The 27,569-nt window shown below is 56.7% G+C and overlaps 1 protein-coding gene and 1 long non-coding RNA gene across 11 annotated transcripts; one reads left to right on the top strand and one right to left on the bottom strand.

Moving 5' to 3' along the window:
• KBTBD11 (kelch repeat and BTB domain containing 11) lies at positions 1–27,569 on the bottom strand. 10 transcript variants are annotated; one of them, XM_058719831.1, is made up of 3 exons: positions 27,440–27,569; positions 13,207–13,487; positions 1–6,796 (listed from the first exon to the last, which is right to left on the bottom strand). In XM_058719831.1, exon 3 carries the CDS (start codon positions 6,012–6,014, stop codon positions 3,987–3,989), a length of 2,028 nt encoding a protein of 675 aa, XP_058575814.1. In that variant the 5' UTR covers positions 6,015–6,796; positions 13,207–13,487; positions 27,440–27,569; the 3' UTR covers positions 1–3,986. The 10 variants fall into 10 exon arrangements, with proteins under 10 accessions (XP_058575814.1, XP_058575816.1, XP_058575815.1 ...); XM_058719833.1 differs by lacking the exon at positions 27,440–27,569 and adding an exon at positions 27,104–27,400 and having other exon boundaries at positions 6–6,796; XM_058719832.1 differs by lacking the exon at positions 27,440–27,569 and adding an exon at positions 26,996–27,091 and having other exon boundaries at positions 6–6,796.
• Positions 5,365–10,818, top strand: LOC131506319 (uncharacterized). Its single transcript, XR_009258863.1, has 2 exons — positions 5,365–5,453; positions 7,230–10,818. It is a non-coding gene; the product is annotated as an uncharacterized LOC131506319 (long non-coding RNA).

Here is a 27,569-nt window from a genome sequence, read left to right as displayed (position 1 = left end):
TCACAGACTTGAGGAGCTGGTTTATTTCATCTTGGCATACGCAGACACATACAAGGTTTTACAGCATTTGTGCCCAGGTGGTGAATACCAAAGCGTTAATAAATACATTAACTGCACGCAAGCATCAGCTGGCCTGAACCGGGCCACGAGCAGGGACGGTGGGTCTCTAATCAACGCCACACTGCAGCTGTTTGCCGCTTGGAAGAGTTTTGGAGGAGCCTCGGTATCACGTGAGAACACATCCAGCCTGCACTTCAGCTCATTGTAAGTGATTCACTGAGCACGTGGAGAGCGGCTGTGCCCGCAGGTGGGGCGTGAGGGCCAGTGGCTGCCGGGCATCTCCCCGTGTGCGGGTCGAGTGCCGACTGCTTACTGACGGGGAGGCGGGCGCCCCCGGACCGGGTGCTCATTGTGAGTGCCATCTTCTTCGTTTCGTTAATGCCCAGATAAAACATGTTGTAAGCCAGGAAAGCATCTGAGATAAGACAACACAACACAGCACTTTTGCTTACACTTCACCCCCACAAGGTGTCACAGCCGGCTGCGTCCAGAAACTACCTTGACTTCAGGAAGAACGGCAAAGGGCCTCCAACACATCCCGTTTCCAAAGCTTGCCCAGGATGTTACCCAAGAGACCCACAGACGAAGCGGCTGCTACCAGCATTACTAAGGCAACGGCAGAAAGCGACAGAGATACAGCAGAGGGCTCCGCTTCTCAGGCGTCTGCGGCAGAACCCACGCTGTAAGATCTTTCACTGGAGCCAAAGCATGTCCACAGCTTCGGCTAGTTCTCTTAGAGAAAAAGAGAGAGGGGCCACCAGAGACGCAGAACTCCAATCAGCAGGTCCCAGACGCAGCTCCAGAAAGCTGCCGAGCCTTCCACGCTGGTGCTGAGGCTGCTCCCGAGACCAAGAGAAAACCCAGGAAGTGAAGCCCGTGTCTCTGGCTCTCAAATGAACCTCGACGGACAGAACAAAACCACTACTGGTAACCAACCAAAGCATCAAGCTTTCATGTCCACCACAGTCTCCCCTGGCGACGCCACCGCTCTCTCAAATCTGTAGAAGTGTCAGCGTGCGGGGATGAATTGTACGAGAACCGTGGATGGTTGTCCTCCAGACACTGGCTTCACTTGCCGCTGACAGATCGATCATCAGGAGCATGTCTGCACCTACACGGGTAACGAGTAACACCGAGGCATTCCCGCACAGTGCTGGGTGCAGACTCGGAACATCACGTGGTACACGAATAGACCCCCTCCTGGCAACAACAGCCCTCAGAGGCCAGTCCCCGCAGGGACTGCCCACCGCCCCCTCCCCACGCAACCCTCCGCATCGGCGACCCCAGAGGGATGGCTTTTTGGCTCGTGTGACTAGTACAAACCCGTGCGGCTGCACCTGCAAATACCGCCCGCCCCCCGAAAGCAAAATCAACTGGTCCTCCTGGCCTGCCAGGTCCTGCAGTAATTTTTATGAGGTACTCCTGTTTAGAAATAAAGACACAGAAGATTCTACAGCCCTCATTCACCCTTCGGCCTCCCCAGATGTCCTCGGGCATTCCACCGGGACGAGCCCCCAGGGCTCCACGGCCAGTTCCCCCTGGAAGCGCCGCAAGGTCTAGGACCAGCATTTCTTATTAAATCAAGTCACAAAACAAAATACAGAGCTGCAGGTGGTTGTGTGATTGCAAGGCTGTCTGCACCGGACACCCGACGCTCCCCAAGTCCCCCGGTACCCCCTGTGCGGGTGACTCTAGTTCGGAAGTCCCCTTCCGTGGCATTTTGTTTTCGAACAGTAAGCATCACAGGAATGGCTTCTCAAGCAAAATCACAGTGATAATACTTCATGAATTCGATATTTAAGGAAAGAAAATATTAGCCTGGTTCCATTTCATATAAAAGCTTTAGCACAAACGTAAGAACGTTCCAGAGAAAAACGTGCTGCGATACATTTCTTTCAACGAACCTCGTGTCCTTTTGCTGTAAATTCTCTTTCTACTACCATTTCTGCATTCTGCTCCTAGAAAAGGCCGATAAAGTCAGGCAATAGGACGTCTGTCTGTCTTAAGATGCTTAACCAGGCTGCCAAGCTGTCCTCCTGGTTGGTGAGCAGAGTCACGAGCAAGCACACAGATCACCACAATGAATAAACTTGTAACCGAAACCGTAAACTCCATTCCTCTGGCACATGCATCAAGATGAAACCGGTCATTTCTAAACATACTTAACCGGTAACTTTCATAACCACAGACTCTAACCTGTTTCCCAATCACCCACTATTGCTACAGAGAGGTCAACCCCCATCACTGGATGAACAAGTAAGGAGCCATAAGGTGTGTATGATTCCATCTAATTACATGCCAGTGACTTTCAATGCAAACTTCTCCCATCATAATCAAAGAGTGGATTGGGTTCGGAATCCAAATCGCTTCACCTCCATTTGTGAGCATGTATCGTACCCTTAAGTTCTTAGTAAGTAGTAAACTCAGTCTACACCGATCCGGAAAGTAAAATGTTATAACAAATGAGGATCAACCGATTTGTTTTTAATGCTTGTGATCCCTCAAAGTACTGAGCTCCACGCTAAGTCTACTAGGGTATTTTGGAATTCAATCAGAATTCCCGTAATTACTTACTATTTACGTTTTAAGTAGATGTTATTTTCCCTATGCTAATATGCTTTTTGTCACTCTGCTATGTTTTCTTAGAGTCATGCTTAAAAAATTAATTTCCCTCATCAGAATTACGTAACATATATTGGGAACACCGTAAATAGCGGGTTCCAAATGTGCCTACATGTTGGTCTTTGGAAGCATCAAAAGGAGCGGTTTCAACCTTCTTTCTCTGGGAGGGAGAGATAATCGATTCTTTGAGCCCATTATAATACATGAAGGTGGCTGAGAATATTCAGACACTGTCTATCAAAGGCTCCTTTTCCAACAGACAGGCGTCCTTGTCAGTCAGCTTTCCCTACTCATGATCTGCTCTTTGGGAAACACTCATTCACCAAAGATCTAAGATTCAAAAAAGAGCAAATCATTACTATTTCATCAAACATAATCATTAAGATCCTTTAACTTGAAAACATTTAACCGTCAGGGGATGCCTGGCTGGCTCAGTCGTAGAGAGTGTGACTCCTGATTTCTGGGTTGTGAGTTCTGGCCGGACCTTGGGGGTAGGTACCACCTAAAAATAAAATCTCAAAGTATTTAAGCATCCTAAACTGCTCTTGAGAGAGGGGTGCGAGACCCACCCTCTGTGGCATCCGCGTAGACACGGGAAACGTCTCTGCTGGGTGCCGGACAAGAGTCCTATTGTACCAAAGACCCCACCTTCTTGCGAAACCTGGAACAAACCCAACCCACGCTTGACCTTATGATGACATGAGCTTTTTAAGTAATTAGAAAAGGTTTAAGAGTTCTACTTATCAGTTATAAGGGGCCCAACGGCAGAGTGGCCCTCTCTCGGTGGCTCACCAATACAGCTCACGGTGGCCGACTTCAGGGATCTCCTCGCTGCAGCCTGGTGGCCCCTGAGCCGGCTACTGCGCAGGCTCACGTCCCGGCCAGCTCTCCGCTCCGCCCGGGAGCGCACGTGCCCCCGAGGACCCGGGCGCACCCCCGCCCACCCGGGCACGCTCTGTGTCCCGCCCACTGTACCCCAGGCCTAATCTTCCCAGTCCTTTTCCTTCTCCCTCAGGTATCCCGTGTCATCCTTGTAAGGCTCCCTATTTGCACACAGCTTACGCCGTCGACCCCGTTAAGCAAAGCGACGCGAAAAGGAACGCAGAATGGGGCGGCAGACCATAAGACAGCGCTGCGAAAAATCTTCAAGGCCGCGCGACAAGCTTCCAACTTATAAGCGTTTCAGTGGTCCCCGCGGACAGCGCCCACTCTCTCTGTCCCCGCCCCCCTCCCCCTCTCCCCACTTGAATCTCGGCCCACGGGGGGCGTCCCTGAGGGAGATGCCCAGGTGGCCCCAGCCCGCCCTACGCGGCGCCCTCCTCGCCTCGGTCCGGCTTCTCGGGCAGGTTGAGCACGAACGGGAAGAGCGCGCCTCGGGCGTCCAAGGGGGCGCGGAGCGGCGCGGGCTCGAAGCTGCCGCCCTCGCCCGCGCCCACGTCCGCGCCGGGCTCGCTGTCCCGCGGGGGCACGAAGCGCCAGGTGCCCGCGCGGCTCACGCAGTAGATGGCGCCGTCCAGCGCGGCGCAGCGGAAGGGCTGCAGGCCGGACGGCGCGCCCGGGGGCCGCAGGTGCGCGGCGCAGCGGCTCCACTGCTTGGCCAGGCAGTGGTAGCGCAGCACGCTGACGCCCCCCGCCGGCGCGGCGGCCGCCTGCGAGTCGCCGCGGCCCCCGCCCAGGTCGAAGCGGTAGATGAAGCCGTCCAGGGCCACCATGGCGGCGGAGCGCTCCCTACTGCTGCTGCACGGGCACTCCTGCCACTCGTCGCGCCGCGGGTCGTACTTGAGCAGGCGGTAGAAGAGGGAGCCCCCGGACACGTAGATCTCGCCGTTGCAGGTGGCGGCCTCGTGCGCCACGGCGAAGGCGCCCCGGGGCAGCGGGGCCACGGCGGCCCAGCGGTCGGCGCGCGGGTCGTAGCGCTCCACGCTGAGCAGGCACTCGCCGCCCACGGCGTACAGGTGGCCGTCCAGGGCCAGCAGCTGCAGCTGCGAGCGCGCCTGGCGCAGCGGCCGCACGGTGCTCCAGCGGTCGGTGGCCGGGTTGTAGCAGAAGACCTGGTCCGAGGGGCGCGCGCGGCCGTCGGGCCCCGCGGGCCCCACGCCGCCGGCCACGAAGAGGTAGTTGTAGAGCACGCACAGCCCGCAGCCCCGCGCCGGCGCGCCCTCGGGCAGCCGCGTCAGCTCGCGCCACTCGCCGGCCGCCTCGTGCAGCCAGTAGACGGCGGCGTCGCCGCGGGCCTCGGCGTCCCCCGACGGGCTCTGCGGGCGGCTGCCCGCGCGCTCCCCGGCCGGCCCGAGCGCGGCGGCCAGCAGGCGGGCGCGGCCGGCGCGCAGGCGGCGGCGCAGCAGCAGGTCGCGCTCGGAGCCCGACAGGCGCCCGAACACGGCGGGCTCGCGCAGCACGTCCAGGTAGTGGTCGCTCATGAAGCGGTAGGCCGCGTCGCGGAGCTCCGCCAGCCGCTGCCGCTTGGCCGCGCTCAGCACCTCGTAGCAGTTGGCCAGGCTCAGCTGAGGAGCCACGGCGTCGGTGGCGCGCTGCACGGCGCACGGCAGCTGCAGGCGGCGCGCGCCGGCCACCACCTCCGCCACGTTGTCGGGTCGCACGCCCGCCATCTGGCCGCTGTACGCGTAGGCCAGCAGCAGGCGCAGCGCCGCCCAGCCCACGCCCTGCACCCGCAGCACGTCCCGCGACGCGCGCGCGCGGAAGTAGTCGCTGCGCGCCGCCAGCACCGCCTTGTGCGCCCGCAGCCGGCGGCCGGACACCTCGATGACCAGGTCGGGCTCCCCGTGCGCGGGCCCGACGCCGGGGGGCACTGGCGCGGGGTCCCCGGGCTCCTCCGGGGACGCGGGCTCTTCCGGGGTCGCGGGCTCCTCCAGGGACGCGGGCTCCTCCGGGGACGCGGGCTCCTCGGCGGACACCGGCTCCTCCAGGGACGCGGGCTCCTCCGGGGACGCGCGCTCCTCGGCGGATGCGGGCTCTTCCGGGGACGCGGAGTCCGCGGGGGACGCGGCGCCCGCGCTGCCGACCTCCCACTGCCTCTCCACCACCCGCTGGCCGCTGCGACGCGAGGGCGGGGGAGTCGCTGCGCCCTCCGCCGCGGAGGCGCGAGACTGCGGCGGGGAGTCGTCCCCGGAGCTGAAGCACAGCGACGCGCTCAGACTGCAGGGTGTCTGCGCGTCCGGTGGCTGCAGGCTGCCCTCTCCCGGAGCCGCGGCAGCGCCGCCCCGGTCCCCGGCCTGGCCGCACGCTCCCTGCGCAAAGGCGCCCCCGGCCTCGGCCCCGCGGCCCTGGTCCTCCCGGGGGTAGAGGGCGCAGGAGGGCACCGGGTTCTCCATGGGCCCGCCTGCGCTCGCCGCCGCGGCCCGACCCCCGCTCAGCAGCCCACCATGACCGCGCCCTGACTCAAGGTCGGCGGTTCCTCTGGGGCTCTAGCTGCGCAGGCTTTTCCTGGCCCGCGATCAGATTTCACTTCTGCGTCCACAGCCCCCGTGGCGCTCACACGGCGCTGCCCTCTCCCGCGTGCAGGAGGGGGGTCGGCGCTAGATGCACTCTCGGCCGAACTGCTGAACCGCAGGCACGCTACCGCTGGCCAGCCGGGCGTCGGGGTCTCCGTGGCTTGGTCCCCAGGCCGCAGCACTGATCTTTGATGAGGGTCCCGCGCAGGCACCGGCCGGGTATCCGCGGCTCCGTCCCCAAAGCACTGGGCTACTGGGTACGGCCGACCCACCGGGGCATGCCCCCTCCTTCCGAGTCAGTGTTCATCACTCCGGGTCTCCTCACTGGGTCCGAGGACAAACACCACCCAGGCAGGCTGTCTCTAAACTTCAGAAGGGGGACTTGAACTCGGGCTTCGGTAGAGAGCCCCCCCCCCCCCACGTAGCTTTTATTTGTACGACTCCCATTTATATTAGTCTCGCCTCGCAGCATCAGCAGCAGTCCTGATGCGTCTGCGTGCGCACTGTTCACCCCCGGGGGGTGTCCATAATTCATTCGCCCAGGTGTTAGAAAAACACAATTACTGCCCTGAGAGCTGGCCTTCCTCACGGATCCATCAGGAGCCTCTTCCTTTGTGGAACATCAGGTGTTTCCATATGGTGTCACCACACTCTTCTTGTTCCTGTTTATGGGAGAGAGAGAGAGAGAGGGCGTTTGAATGTGCACTTTTCAGTGGGGTTATTCTGTGTCAGTGGGGTCTACTGCGCTGCCCCTGACTTTCAGGTTAGGGGACTCACGTTTGGTGGGAAAGGGGTTTGTGACTTTGGGCTGCTGGAGAGTTTGATGGAGAAGATATACAGAATAATTTAGGGATTTTTGGAAGTGTTCTCTCCCCTGTTCCTGCCCTGACTGTGAGGCCCCCGAAGGAGAACCCAATTCAGGCAGAGGGCTTTAAACACATAGGGTTGATCTGAACAAAACTGCTCATTTTGCGGCTAAAAAGCAGTCAAATATCAACAGCTTATTTTCAAAGTAATGAGATGTACATGTAAAGAGCGGTCAGTGAGAGAGCATAATTGACCTTATTAATTGTATTAATATGAGTTTTCCTACAGTCTTTTCCGGTTGATTCAAATTAAGTGGCAAAAGATACTGGGAGGAAGGACCTGCTCTGGAGCTGGCCTCAGAAGCCTAACTCCGAAGTCGGTCTGCACTGTCCCTTCTTGGAATCGTGTCTTTAAAACCTCAGGGAAGCAATTCCCCACAAACAGTCCATGCACAGCAAAAGAAAAGCCAAAGCAACAACAACAACAAAAAGAAGAAGAAGAAGAATTAAAAAGGAAGTATGTGAAAGGCAGATGTGAGCACGTGCAGGTGCACCGTAAAGCCATGAAATATCTTTCCCAAGTTGGCAAAACCTTCTGAGACTCCCCAGCCTGGAAGGATCTTGGCAGTTTTACCACAAACGTAAAGGGAGGGCCCGACCGTGTACCAGCTTTCTAAAGAAGAGAACTTACAGGGAAGGAAACCACATGTAGGATGTGTTAGCCTCTCCACTGAGATCCATGACAATCACCTTCCCTCAACCTCTCCTGGTTTCTACCTCGCCTACCTGGTCCTCATAAACGTTCAGCGTTCAGCATTTACACTTGCCTGCCCTGTTCCTCCTGCTGCTATTACTAAAAAACTATTCCCGGGGCGCCTAGGGGACTCAGCTGATTAAGTGTCCAACTTCGGTTCAGATCATGGTCTCGTGGTTCGTGAGTTCAAGCTCCGCGTCGGGCTCTGTGCTGAAACAGCTCGCGGAGCCTGGAGCCTGCTTTGGATTCGGTGTCTCCCTCTCTCTGCCCCTCCCCTACTCGTTCTCTTTCTCTCTCCCTCAAAAATAAACATTAAAAAAAAAAAAAAACTTTCCCATTATGTTAGCAGTAAATGTCTTCAAGTTGAAAGTTCAAGACATTCAATTCTCTCCCTCTCTCTCCCTCCCTTCCTCTGTCTCTCCTTTCCAGATATCTTTAACAGTAACTTTCAGGGCACGTCCGCTGTGTGCAAAGCAGAGTCCCGGGACACAGGGAAATGCAGAGTAAGCTGAAACCCTGGCCTGCCCGGGGGCGCGGGTGGTGGAGGAGGCTCTCCTGTTTACTCAGCTGTGGCCCAGCCCCGCTGTGGTGCAGGCTCAGTGCTGTCCATCCCGGCCCCAGCGGCCATGCCCCGGCGAGGTGGCCGTGACCGCTGACCCACAGCGAGGCAGCGTGACAACGAACTGGAAACCTGTACGCACTGTGTAAGCAAAGCTCGTGGTGTCTCCCCAGGGACCCAGTGGTGCTTTCTCATCAGTGAGGTCACTCAAGGGAAGGTCTGAGAGGTACTGACAAATCGTACTCAAACTTCGTAGATGCGGAGAACAGACTGGCGGCTGCCAGAGTCAGCAGGGGGAGAAACGGGTAAAAGTGTCCACCTGTGAACCTTCACATCGGGCAGAAAGTCGGAGGGACTGGCTGTGTTCTCAGGCTCGTTCTTTCACACTTCTGCACTCCGCCTAAGACCGTAGACCTCAGAGGACCAAGCTAGTATTTTATTTCTTTTTGTGGCTGAGAAAGGGCCCCAGAACTTCCTGGTTCTTTCTCTGGCTGGACTCGGTTCAAAGAAAACCCTAAGAGTTGTCTTCTTGTAAATCATCACAGACTGAAAGGAACGGCACAGAACAGCACGCATTTTTAAAGCTTACGCTCGGGGCTCTGTGTTTTGAAAGCCCTACAGGACGAGTGTGAGGCCCAAGAGACTCGGGCTGGGAAGCGTGGGGTATGTCGTAGCTACAATGAAGCACGGGCTCTCGCTCCACAAAAGAACCAACACAATCCAGAGCAGCCCGTGGTGTGGCCCGCCGGGCCGTCTGCTGGCCTGGGTGAGACGGAACTGGTTCTCGGCCCAGCCACCCAGAGAAAGATGAACAATCCTCTCGAATATCCTGCCTCTAGAGTTCTAGTGACAATACCACTTCTACTCCTCGGCACACGTGAAAGTTGTGAAACTGTCCTTTTGAGGGATATCTGCAGCAGAGACGGTTTCATGCTGTTCCGCGGATGCTCGGGCCCCAGGCTCCCCGGGGAACCCGGCTGGGGTTAGAGCCGGTGGGCAGAGGCCCCCTTGCCGGGATACCAGTGGTGCGGCCACGAGAGCCCCTCCCAGCTCAGCCACGTGCCCAGCTGTGCACCCCGGGACCAGGTCAGTCCCTGCTCACGTCCAGCCAGCCAAGGCGATCCCGCACACGGGTGTTACCGGCTGGGCCCCAAGACGGCCTGCCACTCGACGTCAGGCACGGTGATGCCGAGTTAGGAGCCGGGAGGCCAGCCCTCCCCACCCACCCCCCACCGGAAGCTCTTGGCCAGCGCTTCTGGAAGATGGTCCCCAAGCACCACTTCGGGCCTCTTCCGAGTCTCTCCCAAACCTTGAAGAATGGGCGGGTCAGAGTCCACAGGAGAAATGAGGACATTACGCAGAGGGACCACTTCCTTTCCCGAAAGGTTTTAAAGAAGCTCCACAGTAGTAGCTGTCTTCCCTCCTCCCTGAATGGCCCGTTGCTGTGATTTTGCCTGAAAATAGATGGGGAGTAGGGACGCCTGGGGGCTCAGTCGATTAAGCGTCTGACTCCTGATCTCGGCTAGGGTCATGATCTCATGGTTCGTGGGATCGAGCCCCATGTCGGGCTCTGTGCTGACAGTGCAGAGCCTGCTTGGGGTTCTCTCCCTCTCTCTGCCCTCCCCTGCTTGTGTGCATGCACGCTCCCTCTCTCCCAAAATGAAAAAAAAAAAAAAAAAAAAAAAAAAAAAGATGGGGAAGAGTCAGCCCGTTTTGCATCTAACAGTCCTGAGGCCTCAGCAATCCTGCTGACAAGGTTATCGCCCAGTTTCCGTGGGCTGGGAGTCACAGTGTTCCCTCCATGTGGTGGTTGGTTCTAGAATCAGAATTCCAGGAAGGGAGTCCTGCAGGACTCTGGGCAGGGTGCCCGTCCTGGCCACATGAAGTAACCGAAACCCCGCACCCGGTCGTGGCATCAGGAAGGCCTTCTTTCCCGAGTGATCGCCATCAGGTGTTGCCCCGAACACTGCTTCTGGGGGCTGCTGCGGCAGATGGTGAAAAGGGACGTGTCAGGGTGGATACGTAGGTGACAGTGACAGGCTCCCTTCTCGACTGTAGTCAGAAAGTGTTTCAAGAACAAGTCTTATTTAAATGTCATTTATGTAGCGTTTCCCCCTGAAGGAGTTTCTTCTTCACAGAAACCTAAACCAAAGTTTTACAGTTTCTTTCCATGAGTTTCTTCACTATGAACAATGAATTTTTTTTTAATGATCGTACAATATCCTAATGGGAACATTGTTTGTGTCTCTAACGTGGAAATTAGTTGATTTAAAATTAAATATGCTTCATTGTAATATAGGTTGCTAAAAAGAATCCTTTAAATAATTACAGTTAGCTTTTTAAAAAAAAAATGTATTTGTTGGGGCACCTGGGTGGCTCAGTCGGTTGAGCGTCCGACTTTGGCTCAGGTCATGATCTCGCAATCTGTGAGTTTGAGCCCCGCGTCGTCGGGCTCTGTGCTGACAGCTCAGAGCCTGGAGCCTGCTTCGGATTCTGGGTCTCCCTCTCTCTCTGCCCCTCCCCCGCTCATGCTCTATCAAAAATAAGTAAACATTAAAAAAAATTTTTTTAAAAACTGTATTTGTCAATCGACTTAGGAAGCTTATGTGAGTTTCCGTGACACGTACTGCTTGTAAGGAGCTCCTCCTGGGTGCTGTCCACGTCCTGCCCAGCCTGTTGCTCCATAGACGTCTCCATCCACACCCGTTAGGTCCCAGAGGCCCTGGGGACAGCGCCCGTGCTGTCCCCACGTGTGCCTCCCTCAACACCAGAAAGACACCATCCTCCTGGTAAGTAGCCAGCACTCGATGTGAGGTTCATCAACAAAAAAAGCCATAAATAGAACTGTCGCAGAGTCTTACAAACTCATAGGAAGCTCCAGGAATTTTCTGTTGGATTAAAGAATGTGTTGGTTTGCCTCGGCTGTTCACACCAATATTACTTTTCAAGATGATGTCTTCTTTGGGCCCCAATTAAAACAGTTGGCAGTTTTGGAGGGGGCCTAGAGCTGGTGGGTCAGGAGGGAGCCCAGGCTGTAGACGAACTGACGTTCCGCGAGGCTCTGATCTTCACCCCAATGCCTGGTTCATGTTTCCTGTTCGTAGTACAGAGTGGAGTTTTAGGAGGGCCATCACACTATGTGTGCAGAATTACAAAGTCCAAAGCCAGGCGTGAAGAAGCATCGATCCCAAGATGCTTCTTCATTTTGAAACACATCCCAGTAACACTGCTGTCTGGCCCCCAAGAGCACGATGCTGCATGGTGTCGGAAGACGTGAGAAGTGGTCCACACCCAGCGTGTCCGGGAGAGAGCTACGAGGTTTCAAGCGTGGAGATACTCAGTGAATAAAAGAAAACTAAAACCAACTTAGGTAACATAGTCTGTGTAGTTTAGAAATGGACAAGGTAGGAGTGCCTGGGCATGCTCAGTCAGTTGAGCGACCGACTTTGGCTCAGGTCACGATCTCACAGTTCATGGGTTCAAGCCCCACTTGGGGCTCTGTGCTGACAGCTCAGAGCCTGGAGCCTGCTTAGGATTCTGTCTCCCCCTGTCTCTGTGCCCTTCCCTGCTCGCTCACTCTCTCTCTCTCTCAAAAATAAACATTAAAAAAGAAAGAAAGAAAGAAAAGGAAATGGACAGAGTGGCTGGTGACATACTTTGGTGAATAATTTGATGTAAGCGGTGCCCTCCGGTAGGTCCAGGGGCATTGATTGGGGTTTATGTGACCACACTACAATGTATGATTTTTATTTTTTATGAAGGAGATTCCGAAAAGCGCAGATGAACTGTAACACAGGCTGACCACACACTAGTAGCGATAAAAACGATAGCTAACATCTCTTGTGCCAGCCACGGTTCTCCTGTGATAAATCATGCAACCATGCACAACCCTCACCACCGTAGGCCCTTGCTTTCACTAGCCCCATTTTACAGAAGAGGAAAGGAGATGTGAAGCAATCTCACCCACATCATACAACGAACCAACCACGCGGCTGGTAAGTGGCAGAGCCAGAGTGGGACCAGCGCCCTGGCTCAAGTGCACCTGGCCCAGAAGCACCACGCCCAATGCTTCCGCACGCGCTACTGATCACGCGCGAGGGGACTTCCGTCACAGCCGAGAGCTGGGCGGACTGAAGCCCACACTGTCTCCAAACGCTCTGTCAGTTGCCCAGGGTGTCCCGTCCCCGGTCCTAGTAACTCTGGGTGCCCCACCCAGCTCTGAGAATAAAGCAGTCAGCGGCGTGCGCGCACCTGCTCAGAGCACTTTGGCGGGAGTCATTTAGGGCAGTTACGATCTTTATAACTTTAGGGGGTGAATCTTTGGCAGGGCTCACTTGCACCAAGTAAAATTTCAGAGAATTTCCTGAATAACAGGTGTATGTAACAGCTCTTCCTAAAGTCCCGAGGCCAAGGGGTGAAGGAGGCTCTGAGCTGTTCCCAGGACACCTGCGCCCTCGTGCAGGTCTGTATCTTAGATCCTGGGCTGACGGGCTCCTCCTGCCCCAAGCCAGCTTGGTCAGCATTTCAACTACGATCCCCCTCCTTCTTGAGCTCCAGCCCCGTGCACCCCATCCGGTGGAAACCGCTTGCCTCCCTTTCCTGTGAGGTGGTGTGGTCTGTGTTCCCAGAATGTCTTAATTTAACTCCACCTAGTATCGCCCCTCATCTGCCCGTGCACCACCCTTTTCTAGAAGAACGTGAAATTCGGGACAGAAGATTTCATTAGTCATTCTGTCTTTAGCACAGGGATGGGTTCTCCAAGCAGAACCAGTGAACGCTGGATGGATGGATGGATGGATGGGTGGATGGATGGGTGGATGGATGGATGGATGGATGGATGGCGCTAACTAGGTAAACAACGAAAAACAAACTCTGAAAACATATGAAGGTTCGGAAGCTGTACCAAAGGTGACACACATTACAGTTTTATCAAGGAACGAGGATCCTGCTCACAAAAAGAGTTCTTGAAAGGGATTGGGGGTTGAAATAAAGATGGGCTTTCTAATCTCCTCCACAACTATGCCGGGTTCTCCATTTCCTAGATAAACGATACTGCTCTGTAATCCTAGAAGATGCGGGTGGGTTTTAATTACAGGGCTGCTCCGGGCCCGGCCCGCTCCTCGGTGCCGGGTTCAGCGGAGCACGGCCTCAAGCCAGGTCTTTTGCAGCAGTGACACATCAGCCTTCCAGTTGATGCAGGAGGAGAAAGGGCCTTGCCTCCGCGGGTCAGGGAGCTGAAATCAAAGGAAAGCTTGTTTTCAGTAGAAGAAAAGGAAGCCAACACACAGAGCAAAACCTAGGAGATGGAAAGAGAGGCCCCTGGATCGAGCCGTGCCCACAGCCAGCTGCACCCCGGGGCTTCTGACGTACGTGAGCTAATAAGTTCCATCTGTAACCTATGCTGACTTGGGTGGGATTCCCGTCCCTGGAAACCGCAGTCAGACTGGCTGAAAACAAGAACCGCATCGCCCAGGGGGTTAAGCGGGACGTTTAGAGAGAACCGGGCACAGCACAGCTCCTGCCGGGAAAGCATGCACAGCGAGGTTCCCGCCCCGACAGCAGCACAGAAAGCCTCGAGCGGGACGAAGGAGCACGAACAACCCCACCCGTGTACCCAGACGAGTCCCCTCGCGATCCATGCGTGAGGACAAGTGTCACCACCGTCTTGATTCAGTAAAGGAGAAAATGCCTGAAGCCCAGACAGTTCGAGTTCCTAGTCTCAGAAAACCAAAAAAATTAGCAACAGACCCAAACCACGGCAGCCTTCTCTTTTCCCATCTCTGGAGCGTTGACTGCGTGGCCTCAGGAAAACCTGCCCGGGCTCATCCCATGTGTTCACCAGCGGAGTGGGCCACGGGAGCCACGGGGGCCACAGGGGTGAGCACCCCTGCCGGTCAGCCCGAGGCGTCCTGCTCCAGGCGCTGTGCTCCCGGCTCTGAGGGCAGCTCAACAGTGCTGCGCTCAAGGCCAAGGCATCGCAGGCTCTCTGGGCCCGCGTCCTTGGCCGTGCTGGCAGCTCGGAGCCCGGAGCCTGCTTCGGATTCTGTGTCTCCCTCTCTCTCTGCCCCTCCCCTGCTCACGCTCTGTCTGTCTCTCTCTCAAAAATAAATAAACATCAAAAAACTTAATAAAACAAAAAGAATGAAAACTCAAAACCTGTTGAAATAGAAGCATCTATCTTTCTTCGTGGGTCAAGATTCAAGAATCATGGATTTGGCCCAACATACAAGTGTGAGCACTAAGGTTAGAGAATCACTGACAGTCTGCAAATTGTAGCTATAAAATGCAGTTCTGAGCAGTATTTGGGTGAACCTGGCCCTTTCCGAGTAAATCTGTTCCGTGCATGCACTGAAATAAAGTGGAGTGTCCCACAATGACGGAAAGCCGGAAAATAAGAGACTCCCCGTGCCAACTCAATCCCGGTTTTTCTCAGTTGTGCTGTTAGCTTCCCATGGATCCCTCAGCACTGATAAATAACGAACAATGTGCATTCGTTGGCTCATTCCTCGTTGATCACGTTGCACACCCACAATGTAGCAGGAAGTGTACGACGTACCAGGAAGCACCGAGGAACACAACAGGCGTGGCCCCAGGCTCCATGGCCCTCACGGGCTCGTGAGGAAGGTGAACCTAAAGCCGTCACATGAACTCTAATGGAAATACAAACCGTGGCGGGTGCCATGAAGGAAACACGCACTTCTGAGAGTTGATGATGGTGGACGGGATTCCTACTCTGGGATGGGGTAAGAGTCCTCGGAGAGTATGGAAGGTAGGCTGACCCTTGAGAGAGGTAGCAGTTCGCAGGGAAGGCGGAAGAGAGCAGCCACGGGGAGGTCCTGGGGTGAAAACAAGCCTGACCGGTTCTAGAAACAGAAAGCGGCTGGCTGTACTGTGGAGGACCAGCCAAGTCCATGGAGCCCCTCCGTCTTGGTTACAGTGGGGAGCCACTGATGGTTTGTGAGGAAGTGCAGGGAAGGTGACCTGGCAGCGACCGTGCTCAGTCCTGTGTTTTAGAATGCTTTGTGTCCTGCTGCACAAATGGAATTCACTAGACTGCTTTTAGACTACTCTCGTGTCTGCCAAAATCATTATATACATGAAAATGAGCTAATTTACATTGCTATGAATACATCTCAAAAACACAACTTCGAATTTTTGAGGGTTTGCAGTTGGTACAAAGATACCGTGCAATACTGTCCACATCCTGCCCATGAAGTAAAATCCTGTAGGTTGTTTACGGGATGTGAAAAGAAGAGGCAGGAATCTGGCATAGAGGTTACTTCCCAAGAAGGAAGGAAGGGGAAGTTTTCCCAGCTTGGTATCATTTGGTTTTTCTGGAAATTTAAAGCATCCAAGGCAAAGATAACTCGTCTATTTCCTTTTACACATCGCTTATGGTGTTTGAGATATTTCACAACTTAAGATGTCAGATGTTCCTCTGTTTGTTTAAATGGCTATCAGTCCTTATCAATTAATGAATCTGGTTTCACTGAAAATTAATGGAAGCCATACGACCTTAATCATAAGTAAGTAGATTTAATCAACAGATAGTAACTTCCTTCATTCCTAGTGCTGGAGTGCTTGATTAACTTATTCAGGATGCTTAAAATTGTACCGGAATTGAAATATGGTGACATTAAATAAAAACTCACATTTTGTCATTTTCAAAGTTTTAAGCTCTTGGATTTATAAAAGGGAGCCTTGTCCAAGATCAGACCGGATACCTACAGAGTGTAATTAAAACCTGTGCAGAGTCCTGGGAGGTGGGGGGGGCACCTGGGCAGCTCAGTTGGTTGAGTGTCTGACTTCAGCTCAGGCCATGATCTCACGGTTAAGTTGGTGGGTTCAAGCCCCGTGTCGGGCTCTGTGCTGACAGAGTGGAGCTTGCTTGGGATTCTCTCTCTCCCTTTCTCTCTCTGCCCCTCCCCTGCTCAAGTTCTCTCCCTCAAAAATAAACATTAAAAAAATTTTTTTAAACCCAACTATGCAGAGTCCTAAGCCAGTGCCCTAGCTATCAATGTCACTGTTTATCTACCGTTGTTGATACACATTGAAAATAAGGTAGAAACCCTTCTCGCCAACTTCTTGGTTAAGACATAATGCAGTCTTTCCTTCCCACTGCACCTGCATCACCAACACATCCAAAAACATCCTCAAAAAGAGGATGTTATTTAACTTGTACTTCCTCCTCGGGCATGGCTGTTCCCGAACAGTGAGTGTGGACTGCCGTGGGTCCAGGGAAAACGCCTGTGGTGTGCGTCAGGTCACGGACGGCCACGCAGAACAGGCTTTCTGCCCAGTGTCCAGGCGGACGTGAAGTGCTAATTGCTCTCACTGGTATTTTAGCCGCTACCTTTGAAGGAGAAATCAAGACAAACGGTCTGACGAGTGTGAGTTCACGTGTGTGAGCAACCAGGCAGACCAGTGGGCGGTCCAGACACAGCCAGGTGAGTGCAGATGTGGACGCTAAAGGTTCATAGTTCTGGCCTGAGATTGAATCTGAGGAGCCTTTGTGCTATTATCTGCTGTCTTTGCAAACGCTTTGAACATCGGACTGAATGTGGTTTCTAGATGAAAGTCGCCAACGTCTCGACTTGTCTTCATTTTGTCCCTGGGAGCATGAAGCTAACACGAAGTGAGTTCAGGGCGAGAGAGGAAACCAGTCTCACGAAGCTGATGACTGTAGAAAAAAACAAACAGTCCCACTTTGCAGATGCAAAATACAGTAAGACATCGGAGTGGCTCTGGGGAGGCTGCGACTTCGGTGCGTGACCGTGAGGCACCAGACAGCGTCCCCCGCAGTGTGTCCAGCGTTTGAAATTCCAGGAGGACGTGGACAGTTGCTGTGTGTCAGGCCTGGACGGAGGCGACGGAACCAGTGGCAATGAGCCTCCCCGCACAGAATCGCAGCACACCTGGTGTCTCCTCGTGGGGAGGGTCAGTGCTTCCTCGGCAGGCGACCTCTCACAAGGAGCCAAGGCCACACGTGGGGCGTTCCTTCCACGGACGCTCAGCCTCTTGTCCCGACACGTAGCCTGTGTTTGCAGCCACCCTTCCGTTCGGGGGTCTCTGCGAGCCGCCCGGCCCCTCACAGCCCAGCCCCCCAGCGACAGGAGCTCCAGAAAAGGGCTTTCGGCTTTTAGAGACGTTTCTCTGTGGACGCCAGGACAGAGTGTGGACCCCTTCGGAGCAGGAGAATGCAGTGCTTTGTCAAACCGCCTTAACCCAGAGTGCAAGACCCGCTGAAAGCAGGTGGGGGGCGGGGCGGGCCTGGGGGCCGCGGTGCTCACACAGGCTCCCTGTGCGAGGACCTGCTGCTCAGAGACCCGATTACCTCGGGAGACCTGCGCCTGGCATGTCCGAAGCACTCACGACGCGGATGGAAGCCCCACTCTGGAAAACCAGAGCTCTGAGGACAAGGACTTCCCACAGCATCCCTATCTGCCAAGCCCTGGGATAACAGACCAGGAATTTTACCAACAAGTTCCGTCGTGTTCATAGGCCCTGGTTAAAAGCTACGTTCTCGAAGTTTCCAAGCATTTGTGAAAACGCCTCGACCACAGTGACTCTAGAGACCAAGATCACAAGGCGGCACATGCCACTTACAGAGCAGTATGTGGGTGTGTGTGCACATGTGTGTGTGCGCACGCATGTGTGCACATGTGTACGTGTGTGTGCACGTGTGCACATGTGTATGTGGGTAGGTGTGCACAAGTGTGTGCGCGCGTGCACGTGTGTGCGTGTGTGCACGCGTGTGCGCGCACATGTGTACATGTGTGTGCATGTGTGTACGCGCGTGTGCACTGTGTATGTGGGTGTGTGCATGTGTATGTGGGTGGGTGTGTGCACATGTGTGCTGTGTGCACACGTGTGCACATGTGTATGTGGGTGGGTGTGCACATGTGTACATGTGTGCACAAGCGCATGCACGTGTGTGGGTGTGTGCACATGTGTACATGTGTGTGCGTGCATGTGCACATGTGTACGTGTGTGCATGTGCGCGCGTGTGTGTGCACATGTGTGTGGGTGTGGGTGTGTACGTGTGTGCGTGTGCACACGTGCATGTGGGTGTGTGTGTGTGTGCACGCATGCACGTGTGCACACAGGGGAAACCACAGAAAAACATTGAGAAAAATACCAAAAAGTCTAAAAAGCTTGTTCGTGGCAAGATGATGTGTGACTTCTTTTTTCATAACTTTTGCTGCCCTCAAATTGTCTATCCTCAAGAGGTACTACTTTGGGAATCAGAGACATTATTCTACATGCACACCCCTCTATGCACAGATGTGCACATATGCACGCCCGTGTGTGTGCACACGTGTGTGTGTGTGTGTGTGTGTGTGTGTGTGTGTGTGTGTGTGTGTGTGTCCATGCACAAAATAAAACAACACTGACTCCGGAAGGGCCCCAAGAGGAAGGGCCCTCAGTGAAGAATTCAGTGAGATGGCCAGGCTTTCAGGCTTAGGGTCCTGAAAAGAAAACGTCACTTTCAAAAGTCAAATTCTGCTAAATCCGGGGCCTGCTGTGGGCTGCAGGTTTGCAGGGAAAACACTCTCACACAGCCCGCTGGATGTCAAAATGTCCAGCTCCAGATCCCGTCCCCAAACCCAGGCCTCTGGGGACCCCGATGGCCCCAGTTCTCCAGGCGCCCTGCCTTTCACTTCAACAGGGGAAACTGAGACCAGACGGGTCAAGTGACTGCTCCAGGCCACACAGCGAATCAGCACTGATGGTGACCCGGACTCACGACCCCAGTGTGCCCTGCTTCCTGTGTGGTGTTCTCTCAATTCCAGGAGGGCGGAAGTCTAGGATCCAGCCATTTGTACAGATTCCTACAAAGCCCATGACACCATGGAAGACAGGCCACGCGGCCAGCAGTGCGTCACACTGACAGCTCCTAGAGGCTTCAGGGCCGAGGCTGGTGCCTCCAGGAACAGGTGGTAGCAGGACAGTGTGAAAAGACGCTACCATGCCTCTGGGCCTCGTCCCGTCTGCCACCGAATGCCACCTGCTGTAGCAGGGGGACCGGCGGGGGGGGGGGGGGGGCGGAGAGCTCCACGGGGGTTGGTGGGGGCAAGCACCTCTCAGTTCACACCCCGTGTCAGCAGACCCAAGGCACCCACAAACCGCCAACTAGAGCCACGCCCGAGTGGCATGAGATTTGGGACCACGGTCTCCCCATGGCCTTGGGGCTGCTCCTGAAGACATACCCCAGGTGCCTGGAGTTCACTCAACGTTCCCCCTCGTGGTTCACAACCTTTGGTTCATAAACTGGGCTTCTTTCTCCCATCCCAGTATTTCTCCTTAAAAAACCCAATGGGGTGCCTGGGGGGCTCAGTCGAAGCGTCCGACTTCGGCTCAGGTCATGATCTCGCAGTCTGTGAGTTCGAGCCCCGTTTCAGGCTCTGTGCTGACAGCTCAGAGCCTGGAGCCTGCTTCCGATTCTGTGTCTCCTTCTCTCTCTGCCCCTCCCACACTCATGCTCTGTCTCTCTCTCTCAACAATGAAAAAACACTTAAAAAGTTTAAAAAAAAAAAATCCAACCTTCACATAAGGTCTCCTTAATAAATAACAAAAGTGCTTACATCAAAAGCGAATCATGCGGTCTGCCTGCCTTCAGGAAACGAAGAGAACTGTTCTTTACATCTCGGCTTCGTGATCAAAATGACAACACACGTGGCTAAAATTACCGAACCCAATCTCCACGTTCGGCCAAAGAGGGGTTCCCGCCAGCTCCCGGGGCAGTGACCGTGCAGGTGAGCGCCCCATGCAAAGTGCGAGGACTGATGAATGAGAAGCTGTGGCATGAACTAAGGCACAGACTTTTCTTGCCCCGGTCACGTTTCACAGCTGCTATCTTGTCCTGGGACAGAATTCCACAGCCGGCATCCATCCTTCCAGGGCAGAGGGCGGGGGAGACCGGCTCTCCCCTGCACCAGGAGCTCTCCACCCGCCGAGAACACGATCCTTCTGGCAGAGACACAGCCCATGCACTGTCCAGGGCTCTGCTGGGTGGGCTTCCTTCTCACTAAGTCATGCATTCGTTCGCAAACGCACACTGACGGAAGCCCACGAAATGCCGGGCACAGATGACAGGGAACAGGCCACGAAGAATCCTGGCTCACAGGCTCCCGCTGCAGGGGGGACGCCCAGCCCTCATTCATCAGCCCCCCAAGCCCACCGGGTGCCACCCCACACGGGGCGGGTGCAGGACGGGTTTCCCGGGGCTTCTGGTCTGGGAGGCGAGACAGACACCCCCTGCCACCCGTCCCCAGTGACTGAGTGAATGATCACAGATGGGGGGAGCACGGGGGACAGACCTCCCCGGCACGTCCAGGGACACTTCCCAGAGGAAGCCAGGTGTACCTGGGGGCGAACAGGACGAGCAGGACTTGAGAGGAGGACAGGAGGCCTGAAGATGCGGTCCCCGCACACAAGCTGTAAGATGGGCACGGGGGCACCGAGGGAGCCGCCGGCAGGCCACCGGGAGGAACGGGGCCCGAGGGACACACGGCTGGCATGCCCTGGCCCCCCGGGTCCAGCCCGTCCCACGCTGCCCTCCCCAGGGGATGCTGACCCCTTAGCATCCTCTGGACCTGAGCGGCCACATTGCAAACAGCAGCTGCTGGTTCTCGTCCTCGTGACACCCACGCCTGGATTCCCGTGCCCACATGGCGGGAGGTGGGAGGGTGTCACTGGAGCGCCCAGCCGGAGGGGCTACCAGAGACAGCGGCAGTGCTCGCCGGCAGGCGCCCCAGCCTGGGTTTTGGAAGGGCGTGTGAACCTGCGGAGGATCTGTTTGCATTTCCCTCAGCTGAGTGAGGCACAGAGGACCGTCCCTGCAGATCCCTGCAGAGTGTGACCAAAATAAACCCTGCTGTTTCGAGCGGGCCTTCTGGAATGACTGGTTATGCACCCCCCACCCCCACCCCGGGGCTCTCGGCCAGGCAGGGCGCTGGGTCGGAAGGATGTCCAGCAGCTGAGCAGACCTGGCAGCCAGCGGGTCCCCGGGGGCCAGGCCCCTGCCCCGAGCCCCATGTGACGGGGCGGCAGAGGGGCTGAGGGCACGGCCAGCCTCGCCGAACTGACGGCCTCGGGGCAGTCTCCACGCAGGTCTCAGTGATGCTGCTGAGGTTTTTCTTGGTGACGCGATGGAACGAGAGGAGACAAGGTCCGGGAAGGAAGCAGTCAGTTCTCAAGTGACACTGGGACCAAGCAAATATCAAGGAACCGGGCCTTGCTGGGGGCTGGGGTCAAAAATAAAACGGGCCCGTTTCCCAGCCTCTCCAAGAGCGTCAAATTAAGGAGCTTCAAGTAAGGGTCAAACCCAGATCCTTTGTGGAGGCCTCGTAAGTGTCGGACGGGGCGCCTCGGCGTCTCTCAGACAGGAGTCCCCTGAGGCGCTCCTACCTCGTGGACACTAAACTGCAGCTTTTGGGAATTTCAGGGACTTTTTTTTCCGAGCAGCCCCCGGCCCAGCGGAGGTCCAAGGTAGACCGAGGGCTCGCGCCAGCGACATTCGTGACCGCTGCTTCTGTCAAACGGCATGAGTCCCAACAGAGCCACGGCGGCCCCCCCCACCCCCGCACAAACAGGAAGAGGCACCACCAGCGTGGACTCCGTGGGACAGAGACAGCACAGGACGGAAACAGGAAGCAGGCTGAGAAAAGTGTCAGCTGCACACACCAGGCATTTCTTCCGGACAAGAAAGGGTGACTTCCAAGGGAGCGCCACGAACCCAGAAGGCAAGGCCAAGAGCAATGGAAAAATCATCCTCAGGAATTCGAACGGAGCCCTTTCCAGGAACTGCCAGCTTGGGCCGGACTGCAGCGCAGGACGCGTGGGCCAGGCTCCGGGGGCCTCCCACATCCGCTCGGGAAGAGGCGGGTGTGACGGGGACGTCCACGTGTCTGCGTGGCTGGGCCCCGGTACCCAGACGCTCCCTCAAGCACCCGTCTGCGTGGCTGGGCAGGCACCGTTTGGAGGGAATGATCGCTTAAGCTGGTGGACTTGGCTAAAGGCAGAACCCCCTCCCTGATGCGGGGGGGCCGCATCCAACAGTCGAAGGCTCGGAGCAGGGGAAGGGAGGTCCCCCAGGAAGAGAGAAGCCTGTCCCCGGACGGCCCTCAGGCTCCAGCGGCGGCCCCCGCCCTCCCCGGTCCCCTGCCCGGCGGCCGCCAGCCCCACCGGCCCCACGGCCACAGGAGCCCGTACCTTAGCAGAAACGAGTCTGTCTCTGTCCAAGTACGAACATCCTGTTGGTTCCAGCCCCAGGGCCCGCGGCATCTGTCCCACACACATCTGCCACTGCATGTCCGGTGTGGGGCAGGTGGCTTCGGGCATGGGTCCTCACGTGAAGAGCGTGTTCACAAAGCTGCACTCCTGACCAGCAGCCAGGACGGCTCACGCGCACCTGGGCCTGATTTCGGTGACAGGATGCTGGAGCCTGAGCCGGATGCCACGACAGGATGAGGTTGGGGGACCCGACGGGGGTGGGGGGGGGGTCGTGACACTGCACGCGGGAGGAATAGGAAGTTAGTGGCCAGAGAGTGGGCTGCGGCACAGGGTATTTTCCAAAGATGGCCCCACGGACATTTCCCGTCCAGCACGATCTTCTCACCACGCGAGAGGACACTCGCCACGGGAGGTGAGGTCCACGTTCCCTGCCTTTGAACCTGGGCAGGCCGGGAGCTGCCGTGAAGTGACACGGTGGGACTTTCAAGCCTAGTCTGGGAAAGGAGGCGCGGACTCCCCCCGGCTCTCCCTCCTCAGGACGCGGTCCTCAGGAACCGTGCCTCGACGTGGACGAGGTCCAGCACACTGAAGCGGCCAAGCTGGGAGAGCACCGGGAGGGGCCGCAGAGAGACAGGGACGCTCCAGGGGCCCCGCCTGCCTGAACCAGCCCCACCCGGAGCCCAGACAACAGAGCTCAAGGCTGTGCGGGCTCTAAGCCACCACGTACCGCACCGCCCGCCGAGTGGTACAGAGACGAGCCGTCCTCACGCCGCAGATCTGTAAGCAGATTGTTCCTGTGTAACGCCACCCTGAGTCTGCTGACGTTGCTATACAAAAACATCAGAGACAACAGACACTTATCTCTCACAGTTCGGGAGGCTGGGAAGTCCCAGATCAGGGAGCCAGCATGGCTGGGTGAGGGTCATCTGGGTGGCCGACTTCCCGCTGTCCTCACACGGTTGAGACAGACTCCTGTCTTCTCGCAAGGGCACGAACCCCATTCATGCGGGTTCCATCCTCCCGACCTGCTCACCCCGAGGCCCCACCTCCAAACACTACCGCAGTGGGGGTTAGGGTTTCACATACAGCAGCGCATGCGGGCATTTGTGGGACAACCAGAGCAACTGGGGTCTCACAGCCTGTGTGAAGAATTGTGGGGTGCAGCTTTGACAGTGGGAAGCCACTGACGCCCCAACACGGTAAGATCTGTGTCTGTAAATGACTGCTCTGACCACCGTGTGACAAACTGACCAGAGGAGACAAGAGTAATGTGCAGAGCCCAGACGGGGGGCTCAGCCACAGTAAAAACGAGAGAAGACGGTGACTCAAAGGTAGCAGGTTCCTCATTCACACACTCGGGGGACCTCACAGCCTAAGACTTCGTAATACAATAGTAATAACAGCATTAACGCTGGCACTGTGCTCATCAGCTTATGAAACGTTTCGTCTGCATCATCTTGTTTGGTGATTTCCCTTTATGATTCGGTAGATCTCAGCTCTGCAAAATTAACCCATATCCTACTCCATCAAGCCCTAAAGTATGAAGCCCCATCAATTTACATAAATGAAATATCACAATTTAATAACAAAATTATATGAAGTTACAAATTACGACTCTGCTCTGGCCTTCCTTCAGTTTTCCAGTGTGCCCTAGTCCTCACCACAGGGCCTTTGCACACGATTCCCCCTGGGACCTCACCATACCATCCTCCTTTGCCACTTCTCACCCTTCAGATCTCAACTCAACGTTTCCTTGTTATGTGCTTTCATGGTTTATTCCTTTCCTTCAGAATACTTGTCTTGATCTGTTACTACACAAGAATTCACACGGTCACGTTTACTGGCTTTCATCTCCTTAGAGTCCAGGCTGCAAGGGGTTGGGGGACTGGGTCTATTTCATTCATCACCGCCCCTAGAATTGTGCCTGACCCACGGAAGGTACTCAGTAAATATTTGTGAAAGGAGGAAATTAATTTTTAATTGGTCAAACATTGCATAAGACAGAGAATGGCTTCAATTTCCAAGGCACTGTTTATTTTAATATCGTGTCCAGCAGGAGCCAGGTTCTTGGCAAAAGATAAACTCCTAGAAGTTTTAATTTTATTACAAAAGTTATTGCTGCTCTTTGCGAACTATTTTGCAAATATGTGGTGGGTACCAACACTGTAATTTCAACATAATTACAATAACTGCAAGAGAAAAACTCCAATCAGGGCCACGGTGGAGACAATAATCCCTTGAACTCCAGAGAAGAGCAGATCTTATCCTGAGTCACCAGGGGAAGATGTGTGAAGTGACACGGGGGCTTTCTGCCCTGCAAGCGGACGGCGTCACAGGCGCCTCTGAAGCCCAATGAAGCCACAGTCCTCTCGGGTCACAAAGCTCAGATGTAGGGAGGCTCGGGGGCATTACAGCTGCCTAAGTGATTCCAGATTCTCTGCAAAGCTATTATTACTGAGCAATTTATGCTGTTGGCATTCAGAAAACAACAGAAATATGATTCCAGATGGAGGCGTTCAGAGCTTGGAGAACCTCTGTTTTTCCGGAACAGGAACAAAGACTCCAAAGGTGTATTTTAAGCTAAAAAGAGACCTTTTCCCTCCCACCGCCGTTTGTACCGGGACTTAAGAAGGTGAAAACGGAAGCAGTGGGGGCTGTGTGCAAAGACATTCATTGATGAGGCCAGGGCCTCACCACTCTTCCAGATTCTTCTAGAGTCAAGGCTGGGTCTTCCCTGAAGGGACGCCCAGATAGCAAAAAGGCCAGAGGATCGTATACAAAATCTCCCTGCAGGCATGTAGTCTCGGGCAGACATCCGCACTATTTTTTTCTCCCTTCCCAAACCGAGATTGCCTGAAACACAAGCAACATCTCACAATTTTGCTCATTCTGTTCTAATTATACTACCAGCAATATCTGTGCAGTCGACACTAAAAGCTCAAGAGACTTCTTACCTCATTAAAATGTTTGCTTAGTTATCCCCAGAAGAGAGGCGCCGAACGCCAATTACCATAAATTTGCAGGCAAGGGCCATCCCGGGAGCAAATCTGGTGGCAGGGGAAGGCTGGCTTCTGTGGTTTTTGGGGTGTGGAGAGGAGTATTCTAATAATAGGACGCCATTAGCCCAGGATAAAAGGCTCAAGGGCAGCGCTGGCACCCATTAGGAGTTCCTAATTAGAGTCTGAGTAACTGCTATTTAATGAGATGGCGAGAGGTGCCCAGAGAACAGGCCGGGAACAGAGCGAACTCCCCACTCCCTCGGCACTTAAGGGGGAAGGGCAGGGAATTAAGAGCTGATGCTCACGCCTTCAGTGTTGTGCGTACAAATGCAGGTTATCATATTGTTTTTTTTTTCTTTTCCCTTAACATAAATGTGGGGGGTGGAGATAGAGAATACGGTTTCGTAGGAAACTAAGAGGTGCTGGAATTACTCAAAACCCTCCTTGTTTAAAGGCTCTGGGAGCCTTGGCTCCCGAGCCAGCCCCTCCCCCAGACCTGCCGGGTCCCGCGCAGGGGGGGTGCACGTGTGGGTGCGGACAGACCACGCGGCTGGCATTCAAACTCCCCTCCGGACGTCTTCCAGTCGGTGGCGCAGGCAGAGCTGGTTCCGCGCACCGGGTATTTCGACGCCGCTCCTTGTCATGCCCCCACCCCATCGTGATGTCGGGCACGTTCGCACAGGCCACCGGCGCTGGCACGGGGCTGCCCGGCCCGGTCGGGGGCACAGGCTCCGCGAGAAAGGAAGCGCAACCGCGGGCAGCGGCGGCTGAGGGCGACACCCTCGGGGCGGGAGTGCGACCCCGGGGGCGGGGGCCGCGGGGGCGGGGTCTCGAGGTCCCGACCTGCGGCCACAGGGCTCAGAGCGGCCGAGGGAGGAGAGACCGCGGGGCGCGTCCCTCCGCTCTCCCGGGTCCCCAGTCCGGGAGGGACCTCTCGCCTGCTTCCGGGGACCCGCGAGTAGGGGCGCCGCGCACAGGCCCTGAGAAAGCGGGGATCCCCGGCCGCGCCGGCAGCAAACGTGGCCACAGCGCACTCCCCCCCTCCACGAGCGCTCCGCGGGGGCGGCGGGCCTCCGGGGGGCCTCGGGCTGGGCCGAGCTGCGTGCGGACACGCGTTGGGCCGCGGCGCTCCCGGGCCTCCGGGGGCCGTCTCCTCGGCGGCGGTCACCGCGGGGACAGCGCGGGGCTCGAACCCCCGAGACCCAGCGCGGCCGCCGATTCCCAGCCCACTCCCACCGCACGCCCTGAGGGAGGCGGCCACCCGCTTCCCGGGGGAGTCCCCGCGGATCGGACACCCGCCTCCACGCGGGCGCCCGGGGGCGAGACGGAGGTGCGCCCAGCCCACTGCCCACACCCCCACCGCCAGCAGGGCCACCACGGCCACCTCCCCCCTCGCCCACCTCCCCCCCCCCCCCTCGGCGGCCACCCCCTTCCCGCCCCTGCTGCCCCAGTCCCGCGCCTCCGGGGGCGTCTGGCCACCGCCTTCCTTCCGCGGGGCCCACCCCTACCTCGAAGCTCCGCGCCTCGCCCTCCACCCCGGGGCCCACCCGAGCCAGGACGCTGAGCCCCAGTCGGTGGTCTCCGGCGCGCATGCGCGCGGGCCTCTTCCCGCGCACCTGTGAGAGCGCCCGGGGGCGGGGCGGCCGCCTCCCGCGCACCTGTGCGAGCACCCCGCGGGGTCCCAAGCCTCTTCCCGCGCGCCCGGGAGCGCCCGGGGGTCTTCCGGCTCTTCCTGCGCGCCGGGGGAGGGGGGGTCCTCCGCTCCTTCCCGCGCGCCCGCGAGCGCCCCGGGCCCCTCCGGCTGCTGCCCGCGAGCCCCGGGGCCCTCCGGCGCGGCCGGGCCCGGGCCGGCGAGCCCTCCACTCCCCCGCCCCCCGCCCCCGCCGCTCGTCCCCGGGGAAGCGCGCCCAAGCCCGGCCCCCGCGGGGCGGACAGCGGGGCCCGGCACTCACCCTCGTCCGCAGACGCTCAGCCGCTCCGGGGAGCGCGCCGAGGCTCGGAGCCGCGGGGGCGGGAGCGGCCACAGCCTGGGCCGGGCGCGCGTGCACACGGGCGCGCGGCCTCCGGGCGGGAGCGCGAGCC

This window comes from Neofelis nebulosa, chromosome 3, assembly GCF_028018385.1.
Source record: "Neofelis nebulosa isolate mNeoNeb1 chromosome 3, mNeoNeb1.pri, whole genome shotgun sequence".
Lineage (NCBI taxonomy): Eukaryota > Metazoa > Chordata > Mammalia > Carnivora > Felidae > Neofelis > Neofelis nebulosa.
The sequence above is the reverse complement of the archived record's forward strand: the minus strand, read 5'-3'. Positions and strand labels throughout refer to the sequence as shown.

Excerpts from the sequence above, each read along its gene's own strand:
- KBTBD11 (XM_058719831.1), bottom strand. The coding sequence starts at position 6,014 with ATGGAGAACCCGGTGCCCTCCTGCGCCCTCTACCCCCGGGAGGACCAG.